At 44.6% G+C, this 16,859-nt stretch overlaps 1 protein-coding gene across 2 annotated transcripts in view; it reads right to left on the bottom strand.

Moving 5' to 3' along the window:
* Nucleotides 1-2,228: 2,228 nt before the first annotated feature.
* Nucleotides 2,229-16,859, bottom strand: part of ARHGAP10 (Rho GTPase activating protein 10) — a 1,033,471-nt gene continuing 1,018,840 nt past the window's right edge. For both annotated transcript variants that reach the window (XM_085641636.1, XM_085641637.1), the window contains exon 24: nt 2,229-3,030. In XM_085641636.1, coding sequence (XP_085497762.1) covers nt 2,942-3,030 — 89 coding nt within the window. In that variant the 3' untranslated portion in view covers nt 2,229-2,941. The remainder of the gene's footprint in view (nt 3,031-16,859) is intronic.

Below are 16,859 nucleotides of genomic sequence, written 5' to 3'. Positions count from 1 at the left end.
TGTCAAAAACTATACGAGTGCAGCACTTGCAACTTTATGCAGTTAATTTTCTCTTAATAACATCTGAGGCAGCAGCATTTTACTTCAGTTGACAAGCAAGAAATATGAAACACTGTACAACCTTCATCAGACAGAAGGATAGACTTGCCACTGACAGATGTACCACCCCCTGCATTCTTCAGATTTTAACTCAGTTGTCACCTATTGAAAGTACTCAGAAAGAGGCTGGCGCTTATCTCAGAGCAGCCCATGCACCCACCTAGGCAAAGGAGCTTCCGATCTATTTGTAGGCAACTTCTATGTTCCATCTTGCAAATCGTTTAAAATCTGGGTGTCTGAAAATGCAAGCTGACCTTCTCGTACAATGCACAGGGGCTGTTCCTCTATAAGGGTGTGGGGCATTGACCCCCTAGAGGGAGTCCATACGCCTCAGACTCAATAACATATTTCATCTGCTAAATACTTACTATGTACCGTCATTCTTTTTTTTTCTCCGTTAGGAAGGAGCGGCATGCCCAGGTAGGAGCAGTGGGGCTGGGTAGGGGGACTCGACAGATGACGACAAGGGAAAATTAAATAATCAATTTTCCCTCGTCTGTAGAGTTCCCTTCACCCCGCCCACTGCGCTTACCTGCACGGGTTGCTCCTGCCATTAGGGAAAGGGCTGCGAAGCTCTCGCTCTCTGATTTATTGGGACAACCAGGACCAGCTGAGGAAATGTTAACTGAACTGTGCATGTCAGATTGGCCGATGTTTTCACTGTGGCCAGCCTCATATGAGCAAGTCAGGATTCCAGAACCAATGCAACAAGGGAGCTGGAATAGCAGAGTCACAGCCCCATTGGTCTCCGGTGGAGTGTTGCGTTTGCCTGACCCAGCCAATTCTGGCACGGCTCTTATGCTGTTTAGTATTATAGGCAGCATGAGAGCAGTGCTTAGGGGCTAGGAAGCTTGGGGCTTATTTTCTCTGGGGCCAGCATGCACATATTTTACAGCCAGGCAGTGCAGCACGGGAGTATTTAAGCTTGGTGTACTGCAAACTGAATCTATGCTGAATAAAGGTACCATGGTAAGATTATGTTTGTTGAGGCAGTACTCCATGCTTATAATGGACGTTGTATGCTTTACACATAGAATGTGCCCTGATCATTTCTGCATTACGAATTCCATTCTGCAGCTATGCTAATATTTTGAAGAAAATGGAAGTTGTATTATAGAAGGTATTGGGCACATTCTAAACTTATAAAGGATAACGTACCCCTTTCCGTACATTATAAAAATATTGCAAGTCACAGAGGAGCGAGGCCCAAGGCCGAGTTCATTTGTAAGGTTATGGAACTCTGAGAAGACTTGCAATATTCTTATCATGTATGTCAGGTTATACTTTTACCTCATACATGCATGGTCACACCATCATCTTTCCCACAAACCGCTTAAAACCTTGGTGCGTAGCTCTTTCACATGAAAGAGTGCGCATGTTTGCAAACATAAGGAATAAAAATAAAACCTGTAGTGCAAAATTAAACACATGAAAAACCTGTTATTTATTTGTTGCAAACAGATATTAGAAACAGTTCAGTAGAAGTCAGTTTAAAAAAAACTGAACTAGCTCAGAATGTGTAGAAACATGGAGAAGGTTTCTAAATGTTCTACATCTAATCAGTGCAAAAAAAAACTTTGTCTGTCTGCTTGTCATTGTAAGCTTGAAAATAGAGCAAAAGAAAGAAAAACAACATTTCTTTAAACAGCTGCTTCAATTATGCTTCGTGACCAGACCTGCCTTTCACCTTGTCTGCTGGCTCTGGCAGCAACATTGTGACATCAGAACTCAACTGTAATAATTAATGATAGTCGAGTTTTGGCATCTTATATAGAGATTATAGAATCTGATGTAGTATAAAGCATTTACCATCCGTTATAAGCAACTTTAACTTTTATATGCCTCACCACTTTCAACGGTCATCAGCCGCCACTGGGAATGCACTGCAATCCCTATGCCCATGGAATACAGAATTTCACCAACTATGACAGTTCTGCAGTAAGCCACACTTGAGGACAATAACTGCTTGAAATTGTCACTGACTTTTTCTATATGCAACACCTGAAGAAAAAACCTTTAGTTTTAAAGTGGTACAAAACTTTTAGGAAGCCAATAAAAATACAAGATTTAAAAATTAAAAATAAAGCATTGCCTTTTTTTGTAACCATACCACCACTAGACACGTTTAATTGTACATAAAACTTTTATTTCATACACATATTTGCAATTAGAGGGGCAAGTTAAAATACTAAAAATAGTGCCAAGTGGATGGTGTAAAACCTAAAATATATTTGTGTGTGTGTCCGACCTTTGTAAACTATAAAGTAGAATGCCACAAAATGGTTCAAGAAATACAATACCACACTTAAAAATGCATTCGTGTTGCCCCTTAGATGCTCACTGTTCTCCTGATGCCCTTTAGAAAAAAAGGCTCTTATGCTAGTCGTCCACTTAAGAACAGTTTAGCTCTTTTCATAACCACAAAACAGCTTAATAATGACATGATCCTGATGTAAAACTCAATATAAATATATATATATATTGCCCATAAAATCATAAATGCACTGTGTATTTGTGTGTGTGTGTGTGTTTGTGCATGCGCGCGCTCATTGAAAACCTAAGCTGCCTTTCTTGTCATCATGCAGCAATTACAATAAGAAAAGAACAAAGAGGCAATTCTTTACAAATGCACATTTTGCTCGCACTAACAATTCCTTTTGAGTTCACTAGTTCTATAACATTTCTATTTGGCAACATAGTGTGTCATCACTTAGCGCAGAGTCATCGTTTCATTTTCCCGCTCTTTGATGATGAAAACCGTCACAAAAGACACAGAACGACAGTGACTGCAGCAAAATTCCATGGATACCATGTACACCTTCTGGACATTAAATACACCGAACTAAATCCACTGGACATAGTTTTGCGGAATAAGTCCCCTCCTTCCATTCAGGGTTCCTTCCAGCCATCCGGGTTCTCTCGAAAAGTGCACTGAAAGAGAAAAAAAAGGCACGAGGGATGAGCGAAGAACACGCTGAGATTCTAATGCACTCCAAATTCTCCAATACACTTGTGCTTCTGTAGTTCAAGGCACCTCCACTCAGGCTCGCAACACCCATTGGACTCAAAGGGCTTCAGCCCCCTCCCCCCCGTCGTGTGTGGCAGCCCGGGATGAGACAGCTTCCCGGGAACACACACAGCCGCACCCGAGCACTTCACAGGTCTTTAAAAAACCATTTGCTGATTAATGAGGCCTTGCTGTTGTTTCACCCCTTCTAAGAGCCCCTGCAGCTCCACTCTGCCTATTGCTTAAAGATTCAGCCCCTCCCCGAAATTTTTTCTTAGCCCCCGCCCCCCCCGAAAATTGGCTCTAGTTGCGCCTCTGCCTCCACTGAACTAATTAATAACAAAACAGGAATAGACAAACTTAAATATCCTATTTACTAATCTGGCTTTCTGTTTTTAGACTTTCTTTGAACACTGCAAAAGAGAAAAAGCACAGAAAACTTTAAAAGTATTTTATTTAAACACTTCTGGCTGTCAAAAGCTTTTGTGCATGATTGATAAAAAGGCCCGCCTTTGCCTTGCCCATCAAAGTAAGCCAATACCTTGTGACGCAAGGCCTCCCAGGGCTTGTAACCTTGTATCTTTAGTACACTAGTTATCAGAATAAGAAGGTTCGCTTTCTCTGGCTTTCATTTGCGAAGAAAATTTGGCGCATCAGGTTTAAGGATTTCTCATTACTGACGCACCTTGAAGGCCTGGCAGTATGGACCGGTGCATTCGCACTTGTTTCCTCCCGCTGGCTTCTAGGAGAAAGGGAACAAAACTGGCTGCTTTCTTACACAGGTGGAGACATCCTCAAGTCCTATGAAGCAAGAACTCCTTGCAAGGCTTAGAATGGGCAACTGTTCTGAGGGTTTCCCTGTTCTCTGATACGAATATTGCTCTAGTGCCTTCTGGGAATTCCTGTTTGCGATTAACCTCGTACATGGGGTTGGCAAAGTATCCATATGCGTAAGACAATTGTTCAGTTTTCAGCTCCTGCTGGAATCTATGGTTCCCCTTCGGTCATCTTCTATGCTAAATAGCTTAAGAAGGACCTTCTGGATGTTAATGTTAATGTTATATGAAATTTGTTAAGCGCTCGTACGCCCGGAGGCTTCATGGCGCTGTAGGAAGGAACAGGCGAAGCCATCGGTAGGTGAGGAAAAAAACAGCTAGTGATGCGCCTGGGAGAAGAGCCAGGTCTTCAGAGAATGTCTGAAGCTGAGGATGTTGTCACTAAGTTTAAGATGAAGAGGAAGAGTGTTCCAGAAGGCGGCTGCAAGATGGTCAAAGCAGCTGCCTCCGAGACGCTTCTTCTTATACGAGGGAATAGTCAGAAGGGCTTTATGAGCAGACCGGAGGTTACGGGAGGGGCTGTATTTTTTAAATAGGTCTCTGATAAAAATAGGGCCAATGTCATGTAGAGACTTGAAGAGAATACACCCAGCTTTGAAGGTCACGCGTTGCTCAACCGGGAGCCAATGCAGCTGTTTCAAGCCAGATCTGACTGATTGCCTTCTAGGGATGTTCAAGAGAAGTCTGGCTGCCTGGTTTTGAACCAACTGGAGGCGTTTTAGCTCTCCAGTATGGAGCCCGAGGTAAAGACTGTTGGAAAAGTCCAGTCTGGACAAAACAAGGGAGATGACGATCTGAGTGAGGGCAGCTTGGGAGAAGAAGCGGGCGATTTTTTTTATTTTCTTCAGCTGAAAGAAACTAGAGGAAACAACAGCTCCGACCTGTTTTTTCAGGGAGAGATCCTCACTAATGAAAATACCAAGGCTCTTAACCGAGGATGATTTGGATGGGGGGGCACCCATACAGGAGGGCCAGAAACTGGGGTTCCAGCTGAGGGTGCTCTGTCCAGGCAAGACCAATTCGGTCTTGCCTGGGTTAAGTTTCAAGTGATTGCAGCTCATCCAACTCAAAATGTGGGACATGGTGTTTTGAAATTCTACCACAGAATCCTTGGTGTTCAGAGAAAAGATGAGCTGCAAATCATCGGCGTAGTTAAAAATGGTGACCTTAGCGTGCCTGAGGGAGTACAAAAGAGGGCGTAGATACAAATTAAAAAGCAAGGGAGACAACGAGGAGCCCTGGGGTACTCCACAGATGGTAGGTATGGTGGGAGCTGTGAAGGAGCCCAATCTGACCGATTGAGTGCGGTCAGTGATAAATGAACGGATCCAGCTCAGCGCAGGGCCCCCAAGGCCTGCCTGTTCGACACGGTCGACCAGGATGGTATAGTCGACCGTGTCGAAGGCGGCAGAAAGATCTAAAAGTACCAGAGCTTGATGGATCCCCTCATCCGCATTCCGCCTAAGGGTATTCTGCACCGAGAGGATGACCGCCTCAGTAGAATGGCAAGGGCGGAAACCGGCCTGATTAGGTGCTAGATATTCCGAATTTTCAAGGAATGTGGAAATGCTGTCACATACATGAGATTCCAAAAGTTTAGCACAGTATGGCAGCAAAGATATAGGCCTGTAGTTGAGTGGGTCTAATGGGTTGGCTCCTGCCTTTTTTATGAGGGGAATAAGGAGGGCTTTCTTAAAGTTGTTGGGAACTTTACCCTGAGCAAGTGAGCCATTCAGCATGGGAAGTAAGCCCCCAGGGATGATGGTGCCCACTTCTTTCAGGATGTAAGGGGGACAGATGTCATCAGGGGAGCCGGATTTAATTTTAGAAAAAAGTAAAGATAGATTAACGTTATCAATGGGGGGGTAGGAGTGCAAAGTAGCAGGGTTGTAAAAAGTGTCTGCAAATAAAAGGGGAGACTGAGTGGTAGGAATGTTTTGTTTAATGGTACAGATTTTGTCAAAGAAAAAGGAGTTTAATGAATTACAAAGTTCCTGAGTGGGAACTGTCGGAAGGGAAGTTCTATCACTGGTGCTGAGATCTTCCACAATGTTAAACAGTTCCTTGGATTGATTGTGAGTCTTGAGAATTTTTTCCGAAAAATAGTCGGTTTTGTGTTTTAGGATAAGCTTTTGGTAGTTTTTGCGAGCCTTGCAATAGTTAGCCTTATCTTGTTCTGAATAGGCTGTACGCCACTTGCGCTCCAATTGACGGACCTCAAGTTTGAGGGTTTTCAGAAAAGGTGTAAACCACCTGTGGGCGTCATTGGGGCGAGAGCGTGAAGAGTAGGTACATGGAGCGTGAGCGTCCGCTGCCTGAAGTAACCACCCTGAGAAAGCTTCTTCCATCTTTTCGGTGTCCCGGTCAAACGAGGGAAGGGAAGAAGTTAATGAACGAATAAAAGCGGGGACATCAACATTCTTCCACCTTCTAGTTTTTCCTCCTGGATTGGGCAGGGGGTTCCTACTTCTCCCGGTGGTCGTAGTAAAATTGATCAGATAATGATCCGACTAAACACAGGGCGTGATAGACTGAATAGCCAAGGAAATGTTTTGGGACCAGATTTGATCTAGGCTGTGCCCTTTGACATGAGTAGGAAGGTGAATATGTTGAGAGAGGTTCATGTCGAGAAGGGTTTCTTTCAGCGTGGCTGCCTGAGAGTCAGACTCGGCGGAGTCCAGCCAAAGGTTGAAATCTCCTAGCAGCAAAATTTTCTTATGGGAGATTATCAGAGGAGCAAGTTGTTCAGCTAGGGAGGCCGAAAAAGAGGGCGTATTTTGGGGGGGGCGGTATATAAGGATGAAAAGTAATGATCCAGTATTAGTATCCATTTTAAAAATCAAGTTGTCTGTTCCTGATATGTCAAAAGATGGTAGAGAGGAGACTTTATGGGTGCTGCGAATAATTGCAGCAACTCCCCCGCCTCTTTTACCGGCTGGTCTGTCGACGTGTAAAATGTAGTAGTTTGAGGGAACTGCCGCTAAGATATCGGGTAGGGAGCCCTCAGTAAGCCATGTTTCAGAAAGAAACAAGAAATCAGGTTGTTCCTCCTGAAGCAGGAGAAAGACATCCAGATGATGTTTAACCATGGATCTAGTGTTTAGGTATAGGCATTTGAGAATGGCCTCAGATTCATTGGAAGTAGGATGAAGTGCATAGGACCTGGGCTTAGGGGCCTTACCGAGAGAGAATTCGGGCTTCAGAATGCCGTAAGTGGCAGCACGCTTTAGAACAAAAGCGGGAGGTGCGGGTCCAGCGCTGTCAGTAGGCCTAAGTGACAGCAATGAGAGGGTGGAGTAAGTGTAAAAGTGACCAGGGGTTATGGCCCCAGGCCCCGGTCTGCCGCGGACGGGAGCAGACGGGCTTGTCTTAGGCGCGTCTTCGGCGCGCAAACGGCGCTCCCGCTGCGCTCGTCCGCTGCGCTGGGGGGGTCGGCACATTTGTAGAAGTTGTTGAGGGCGTGGCCTCGCAGTGGGCGTGGCTACACCTTTGCCGCGCTGGAGGGGAGGGCGTTTTCCAGAATATGGAAGGTTTGTTTTAGCGCGAAACAACAGCGCTTTCACACAGGTGAGCTAATAACACTTGTTATTAAAAACACAACACAAAAATGACAATTTTAAAAGAAGAAATGCGAGGTGATTAGCAAAACCTCCGGCTTTCCGCCTCAGAGGGGTTCCAGTTAGTGGTGGTCGTTGCGCTTTTCGAGCGTTTAAGTAATGGGTCGGTGGGCGTGGCCTCGCAGTGGGCGTGGCTACACCTTTGCCGCGCTGGAGGGGAGGGCGTTTTCCAGAATATGGAAGGTTTGTTTTAGCGCGAAACAACAGCGCTTTCACACAGGTGAGCTAATAACACTTGTTATTAAAAACACAACACAAAAATGACAATTTTAAAAGAAGAAATGCGAGGTGATTAGCAAAACCTCCGGCTTTCCGCCTCAGAGGGGTTCCAGTTAGTGGTGGTCGTTGCGCTTTTCGAGCGTTTAAGTAATGGGTCGGTGGGCGTGGCCTCGCAGTGGGCGTGGCTACACCTTTGCCGCGCTGGAGGGGAGGGCGTTTTCCAGAATATGGAAGGTTTGTTTTAGCGCGAAACAACAGCGCTTTCACACAGGTGAGCTAATAACACTTGTTATTAAAAACACAACACAAAAATGGCAATTTTAAAAGAAGAAATGCGAGGTGATTAGCAAAACCTCCGGCTTTCCGCCTCAGAGGGGTTCCAGTTAGTGGTGGTCGTTGCGCTTTTCGAGCGTTTAAGTAATGGGTCGGTGGGCGTGGCCTCGCAGTGGGCGTGGCTACACCTTTGCCGCGCTGGAGGGGAGGGCGTTTTCCAGAATATGGAAGGTTTGTTTTAGCGCGAAACAACAGCGCTTTCACACAGGTGAGCTAATAACACTTGTTATTAAAAACACAACACAAAAATGACAATTTTAAAAGAAGAAATGCGAGGTGATTAGCAAAACCTCCGGCTTTCCGCCTCAGAGGGGTTCCAGTTAGTGGATGAGTCGGATTAGCTGAACGTGTGGGTTTCTTCTGGAGTACGTCTGTCGTGCTACCCAGAATGTTCTGGGTCTCATCCCTTGGAATGCATGACATTAGCATTGGGAACACTAGCGGCGGCTACTGTCATTTAAAGTGTGTTAATAATAAAAATGAAATAAAAAAGACTTACCTGACTCTGCCGGCCGCCTCGGTGCTCCTCTGCCAGGCAGCACACAGAACAGGTTCCCAGTCTCCCCCACCCAGTCTTGATGCTGCTCTCATGCTATACCATGCATGAAAGAACCGCTAGGATTGGCCTGAGGTGGCTGGTCCGAGGCTCGCTCAGGCACAGTGAGTCTGTGCCGTTTCTCCAGCGGGCTGATGGTTGCAGCTGGGTTGGAGAAACCTAAGTGCACATGTCAGGTTGGCCGTCCAAAGACGGACAGCCAAACTAACATGCGCACTTACAGTGCCCACAAGTCCTCCTCCTGCCATGGCCAGGCCCCACCCCAGGCTGGCATTGGCTCAGTCAGTAAAATAAAAATATAATAAAAGTCTTTTATTATCATTTTATTTTTGCTGGCTCGCAGTGGGGCGATGCTCCAACATTACGGAGGAGCTGCTGCTGGGAAACACAAAATCAATAGTGAAGAAAATACTTTACCATCAATCTCTGCCAAACTAGTTCCCTGTAGTCATTTGACCAATTGTAATAATAACAGATGTGCAGATGAATGCACAATTCTGTTCAGAGACCTCAGCCACTCCTCTTCCCTTGTAATCTCTAATCTTTATCTTCACCTCAGGCATTTTTCCCCATGGTCGCCTGAGTAAGCTGCGTGCACATAACAGGGTTTGGTATTGAATCCTTCTCGTCTCCCTCAGCAGTTGATGCTCTGAGATATACTCTTTCTTGTATCACATCAATTACAGAACTTGAAATCATTGGCATGATTTACAAAGGCCTAGTTCTCTCAGATCTCCTCCTTACCTCCTGCCTCCTTACCCACTGGGGCTTCCTACAAACATTTCAGGAATTTGCTTTTCTGTCGAACCCTGGTAAATGGACCCTAAGAAGGTGCAAGGTCAACAGGCTGGGGAAGATCAGAATTACTAGGAAGCCCCCATGCTGCCTGGTCTTATCTCCACATGGGAACTCACTTCGCTCCCTATTGTAATAATAAATAAACATTGTGTGATCTAATTAGTAATGCAGGGACAGGTGCAAGTTAAAGCCCAGAGCATGACAGGGGGCTAACAGGAGCGGACACATGATGTTCTGGCTCTGTTCACACAGCGCCATGCGTGTTTGCTAAAGGAAGACACAGTAAACTGTTGGATAATGCAAGCCAAATTCCACTTTCCAAGACAACTGCTTTAGAGCACAACATAAAATGGCAACATGTTACACACTCCAGGGATCCCGATGTCTTGCAGGGTAGCATACAAGGCAATGCTTCACTGAGAAGGAATGCACTCTAGCAGGGCAAGGGAGCAGCAGTTCTGCAGCCATTGTGGAGTTAGCCAATTACTCTTACTTACTCTACCCTCGCCAGGTCATTTCTGTGGCACAGTGTATCCCACTGCTTCTCTCACAGAAGCTTTGGTACTTCCTGCTCAAATTCATAGGCTCCCATTCGCTCACACAGCAGCTCCTGCAATGGCGCGACATTACGGGCGGCTTCAAGAAGGGTGCCTGAGATCAAGTTGGCTCAAGGACTCATCAGCTTGGCGCACAGCAATACCTATAAGAGGTGCATTGCAGACGGTGTCCCCCAGCCTCTGTGGTAGAGCATCTCAGAATGACATTGGGAAAAAGAGGGGGACATCAATCTGCACAATGCTCACTGGCTCCAACAGGAGTCTGGCAGCTTCTGGCATGCGCAGTGCCACTACAGCAGCAGAGAACTAAGTGTAATGCCAAAGGTACATTGTTTCTACTCGAGACAGTACTGACAAATGCAAAAATGTTACATCAGTTCGACAATCCTTTGTATTGGGCTCTTCGAGGAAGATTTCAATGAGACAGTAACCCAAGTCTAATTCAGTACTTAAATTCAAGCATTACCAGCTGGCAAAACAATTTTTATTGACCATAATACATTGGATGATTGCTAAATACTGAGCTTTCAGAAGGCCCATTAAAGGGGAACCTATTTAAAAATCACAATCCCGGTGAAGATCATCAAGCACAACATTTGTGTGCATTTCCTTAGAATCAATTTAATTTGCTCTTTCTAAGGAGGTCAGAGTTATTTCTCTGTAAAGACATTGTGACTTAGGAGAGGTGTCAATTACCCCACAAGTCAAATCCACACACTTCTCAAGGTTCTTACCTCTAGTGTTGTCGTGGGCAATGCGCCAAGTCTCTCATGCTTTTCCAAGGAGGGCCCACTCTCACAGGTGGGGGCCCTGCGGCAATCGAGGACTGTCTAAGGGGCCACGAGGAGGCCAGGCACAGCTTACCTCTCTCTACATGCATAAGTACAGGCCTGGCTGCTGCCTCTCTGTCCAGTCACAGAATGGGAATTAGTCCAGACTGTGCTATTCGCCCAAATCAGGTAAGGCCCTGACTGGACCGGCATCCACCAAGGCAGTTGTAGCCTCAATAGGACCACTGCAATCACCACAGAACCCTCAATTAGCCCAGTGTAGGCAGCTATAGCCCCGACTGGGTTGATGCAGGCAATTGCAGCCCTCATTAGGCTGCAAGCAGTTCCTGCCTGCTCTGCCAAAAGGTAATCTGCTTCCTGTGTGTGTCCCTCAGTCCCTGGGACTCGCTTAGCTTTTTCTCCTGGCACAGTCTCTCCTCCTGCATGGCCAGGCAGACTCCTTCCCCCTCTCAGCGGGCAGGCATCTAGGGACTAAGTAAACCCTCAGCCTTTTTAGCAGAAAGTGCAGACTTCAGCTGATGTCCCCTCAACTCTGCGAGCTTGCCTGTCAGGCAGAAACCAGTCCTGTTCACACAAAATTGACAACCTTTCAGTAGTTTGACGATCACTCCAATTCTTGGTCATGAAGGAACTGGAACAAAGTGTGGTAGTTTGGGAGCCACTTTTATAAATGTTTTCTAGACAAGGGATGTAGATCCACTGTCCCCCGCTTCAGAACCAGTTTGAGGTGGTTCTTTTAAGTATTTGCTTAAGGCTGCTCTACAGGCACAGCCTAGAGTGATGCTTTGCACGGCAGGTAGTACTGAAGCGGTGTCTAAACAAGAGCCCACCCAACACAGGCAGAGTGAAGTGAGGGGGTTTCTGCACCTGCCTGTTATCGGCCTCGCTGAAGCAATAATCACGGATAAACAAAAGGGTAAGCCTGGCCTTGAAACCTTATGCCCCACCCTTCACCCCACCATCAACCAAATGGCTGTGCTCAGTAAGAAATGATCAGCAGCCCCTTGGCTTAAGGAATTCCTGAAGGTAGTCATGTTTCCATTCTCCTCAGTTCAGTGTTTGGATGTCTACCCTCCAGCAGCAGGAATGCACACAAAACCATTTCACTTTGGTGGGAAGCTGCCCTCATATTGTGCTGGGCCAAACCATGGGTATGCTAAATAAATCCTAATGGCTTCTGTACTCAGGCTCACTCACACCATAGCTACTGAGGACATACTGCACGAGTACGCACTTGACATGCACACAGGATGTCAGCACAAGGTTATGGGCATACACACAACATAAGAACTTTACAAACAAGGAGTCTGTGTTCCATCTGAATTTACAGTACACAAAAGACAGTATTACTTTGTGAACAAATCAGCATGACAGCAACCATAGAATCCTATTTAGTACAAGGAGAATACCTAAAACCTATATAGGAGTCCAAATAACAACCCCCATGCATCAAAAACAATGCAGAAAAGATTACAGGGCCCTCATTCTCAACACCACCATAGCAGAAACAATAGGAATCATTCTCATCATGCAACATGTGCAAGTAGACAACAAAAGGGCATCCCTTCAGGTTCCAGAGCAAACTCTCATTAAATTCAAATACAAATTTGCGACAGCCATGTGAGAAATGTTGAAATCCTCATTGCATAATTTTACACAGTGGATGGCCCCTGCATGTCAGTTATAAATGAGACTCTGCTAGGGTATGCTTTAGCTACAAAATAAGCATGATTGTTTCTACCGATTACATAGTGTTGCCAAGCAATCAAACACGATTCTATATTACAGACTTAAGCATTCATGCTTATCTGACTAAATGGCACCTTTTAATCTCTTAAAATAGCAAAATTCTATCCCAAAATAACTATGTGAAAATTGTGCATGAATGACATGACGATGGATTATCTATATGCATGATTGCAAACAGCATTGCAATGTACTATCCATTTGCAATGAAAATCTTACTAATAGGTGAAGTATCCAATTAACTCAAGTACATAAAAGTAGCATCACATAAGAAACTTCCACAATCTCTCATTAGGCGGCACAAGAAGAGTATTGTGAATCACATGGCACTAAATGGAAACAGCAAGACTAACAAAACCATTCTTGTTGACCAATCACGAATAGGGGGTGGGCTATACTGAGTAAAGTGCTACCCGCCTGCAAGATGCTTCAGGCCTCATCAGCTAGAGTAATAGTGGTGGCTGGTGACCTTTAAAAGAGGAGGGTGTAAGCCTTGGCTCCAATTCCAGTGAGCAAGCCTGATTTCTTCTCAGAGGGTTCAGGGATTTTCTCACACTCGCTTGCACACAGTCTTACTCTCTCATGAATTGTCTCTGGTTCTCATTCAATCACATTCCCTCACTCTCATTCACACTTGCACTTGTAATTTCTTTGAGGTTCTCCAACTCGCTTACTCACATAGTCTCACTCATTCTCATTCTGACCTACGCATTCTCACAGGTTCCTACTAAAACTCAGCTACACTTATTCTGTTTCACTCTAGCTCACTCAGTCTCAATAATTTTCACTCAATCCAACTCACCAAATCACACTATGGCTCACTCAGTCTTATTCAGACTCTTTCGTTTTTATACACATTCTCAGTCAGTACTACTCATTCTCAGTCAACCAATCACAGACACCGATTCATCTGGTCTCACTCATTCTCACTCATCCTCACTAAATCTCACTCAGTCTTATTCATTCTCACTCACTGTTTCATTCAATCTTACTGATTTGCACTCATTCCAATTCACTCATTCTTACTCTTACTCAGTGCCACTCATTCGGACTCACTCAATCTCCTTTTAGCTCACTCATTCTCACTTGGTCTCACTCTGACTCACTCTGTCTCACTTAAGTCTCAGTCACTCTCTCTCATTCTCACTTACTACCACTCATTCACATTCAATCTCTTAGACTCACCTACTCACACATTCTCACTCAGTCCCACTTATTCTCACCGAGTTCCACTTATTCTCACTCTGACTCACTCCATATCATTCATTCTTGATTAGTCCGACTCATTTCTCCTCACTTTGACTCATTCAATCTCACTCTGACTCAATCTGCCTCACTGATTCTCAGTCATTCTGACTCACTTAGTCCTGCACACAGTACACTCAGTTACACTCGCTATCAATTCTCCCTCCCTCCCTCACTCACTCATATTCATTTTCACTCACACTCACTCTTCCCAGCACCCATTCTCACTCAGTCTGACTCACTTCTGCATTGATTCTCTCTCACACACTCATACTTGGAGATGCTCACACAAACACACGCTCTTCTTCACAACCACACACTCACATCACCACACCACATTTAATCACTTTTTTTCACTTGCCCCGTTTGAACTCCTGCTCCTTTACCCCAACCTTTTCCAATTCTGTGACGAGCTAGGAATGGGTGTGGTGAGAGACTGATTGGCGTACAGCCACGGACACTGCAGGGCTTAAGAATGCAGCGCCCCTGGCTACCTTAGCAGTGATGCTTTATTATGGTACAGATGAGGGAGGCACTTGAGACGTGTCAGGACTGGGACTTCACCAGCCCAGGATAATCTCTCTGATGGCTGATGCAGGCCTTCTTCAAGGTAGGGGCACAATGACTGAATATCTTCCGGGTCTTGATGAGATAGCATACTGGATGCTCTTTGTGGAGTTAGTGTGATGTCAGCGAGGTTGTTGTGCAGGGCATTGCCTCTGTTTAGATGTAAGAGTACCACAGCCTGGAAAATATCAATCCCTGTGGCATTAAGCAAAACCCTGTGACATTGCGCAGCATCAGACATAATCTAGCAGAGGCTGAAACACGATAACAAAGTCCCCTGCGAACACTAGCTTCTCTGACTAAAGGGGCAACAATAATTTGTTGCCAGTTTTGTCGATACAGCTGCTGAGGCACTGATCATATCTTACAAATCACGCCCATCATTTAAATAAACATTAGTTATCAAATATCTGTCTTCTGAATCTGTTATGACCTTGTTGAACTTCACAATGCGCAATCTCCTAAATAAAATGCCTAACTCCCTGGAACTAGCTATAAAGCGATTATTTCTCGGTTTGCCAGGCCAAAGGTGTTTTAACTTTTCTTCTTCTGACACAGGTAAATGAGTTTCTTGCAAAATTACAATATTGGTGTGTCCTCTTTTAAGCCGATCCAGCAATATATAAATTACTGTCAGGATTTTCGCCTACCTCTATCTTAAATGCATACTAAGAAAAACAATAAAACCAACACTAAGAAATGACACTACATAATTTTATATATTAGCCCTATTACATTAGACTAATCCTTATTTCATTAAGAAAATTTAAATATACAACACTCCAATAACAATAAAAACTATGCAATGTTCAAGACGTCAGATGCCAATTAAATACCACATTTGAATATGTAGAGTGTAATACTTAAAGTGAGTATTTATATTCAAGATTCCAGAAGAGTCTGCCTAATACATAGAGCCAAGTCATTAGAATCAAATATTGTTAGTACAAGAGAAACTCTCTCCTGCTATCACAGTTGTAGAATTTAGAAGTCACCTTGCTGGAGTTATTATTCTCACTTCAGTACTACTCATTTCTAATAATATGTATTTTAATATGCCTTAAGCCAATACAAAGATGGACTATGGAGAATATTACTGCCAGAGACCAATTAAGAGAACTATCAATATGATAAGAAAACAATAGAAATTTTTAGCAAGCATAAAATATCCATCTACAGATAATCGAAAGTACGCTACTCCTTATTAATAGTAACCGTCAATAGCGTCTGGCAAGAAACAAGAGTGGAGGGTGGGCGTATGTGGTAAAAAAAAGCACTTACCTCCTCGCCAATTCCACCGTCTCTCGGTGGGGAAGCAGGGAGCACACAGGGTCCCTCACCTAAGCCAATCACAGCGCAGCAATACAGTGTTGTAATTTGTTTGAGTGCCGTGGCTCAGTGCTCAGATGGGGAATGGGAGGCTGGGCATGTTCTCCACCAGGCTTGTAATGCAGCCTGGAGGGAAACATGAAAAGTGCGCATGAATGTTTGGCCGGGCCAAGATGGCTGGCTGAGCAGCCATGCCCACTTTGGAGTGCAGCAACCACTCCTCCTCCTGGATGCCCCACCCATTCTGGCTGATGCCAAAATACAATGATAACAAAAATAACTTCTGTTAATATCCTTTTATTTTGGCACTTTACACTGCTCCTAGAGCAGTGGGGCAGCGCTCCTCCACCTTAGCAGTGGAGCCGCCACTGGTAGCCATCCTTTGTTTAATGACTCATTACCCTTTCTCCAGGCACCAGTTCAGAATAAACCAGATTCTCCAACACCGGGAGTAATGGTACATCACCATCCTCCACTTCTGACATAATTGCATTACACACTACACAACATCAATCAATAGACAACATGTGAAGCACACAGAAACCTATTGAACCCCTGGCCTCTGTTCAGTCCTGCACAAGTATCCTTATATACTGTCTTTCCTTAGAGATTGAAAGGCTTCAGGGTAGCCATCCTCTATTAGATATCCCCATAACAATCTTTGGCAGATTGGTTTGTTAGGTTACCTGAGGGCTTCTTTATTATCATGTATTAGTATTGTGGCATACATAACACTGGTTAGTATACAGCAAACATGGGAAAAAGTTGTCATTAGCAATAATAGTCTGGATTGTTCCTCCAAACCTAATAATTCTAGTTTATATATCCACTCATCTTTTGCTCACCCACTGGGTATAGTTATACAGGCTACTGGGATCTGCAGCCAATATGTACCTTCCTTACATTAGCTTAGTTTCATACTCAAGCTATCTGCGATAGCTCAATACCCAGAATTCATACTTCCAGTTGTTCCTTTGAAAAAGCGAGTTCTGGGATCTTGATGAGTGTCTGGAATTTTATTTGGAGTACACAAGCTCCCTTCTTAGGCATCGCAGATTAACTAGAGTCTCACAGTCTGTCATCTTCTTGTCCTCGACCACTCTTGAGTTCTTGTGTGAGCGATCATATAGAAGATGGCCGCTTCCTGCTGAGCTCGCGT

This window comes from Triturus cristatus, chromosome 2_2 (assembly GCF_964204655.1).
Source record: "Triturus cristatus chromosome 2_2, aTriCri1.1, whole genome shotgun sequence".
NCBI lineage: Eukaryota > Metazoa > Chordata > Amphibia > Caudata > Salamandridae > Triturus > Triturus cristatus.
Note: the sequence above shows the minus strand (reverse complement) of the source record. Positions and strands in the feature narration are given on the sequence as shown.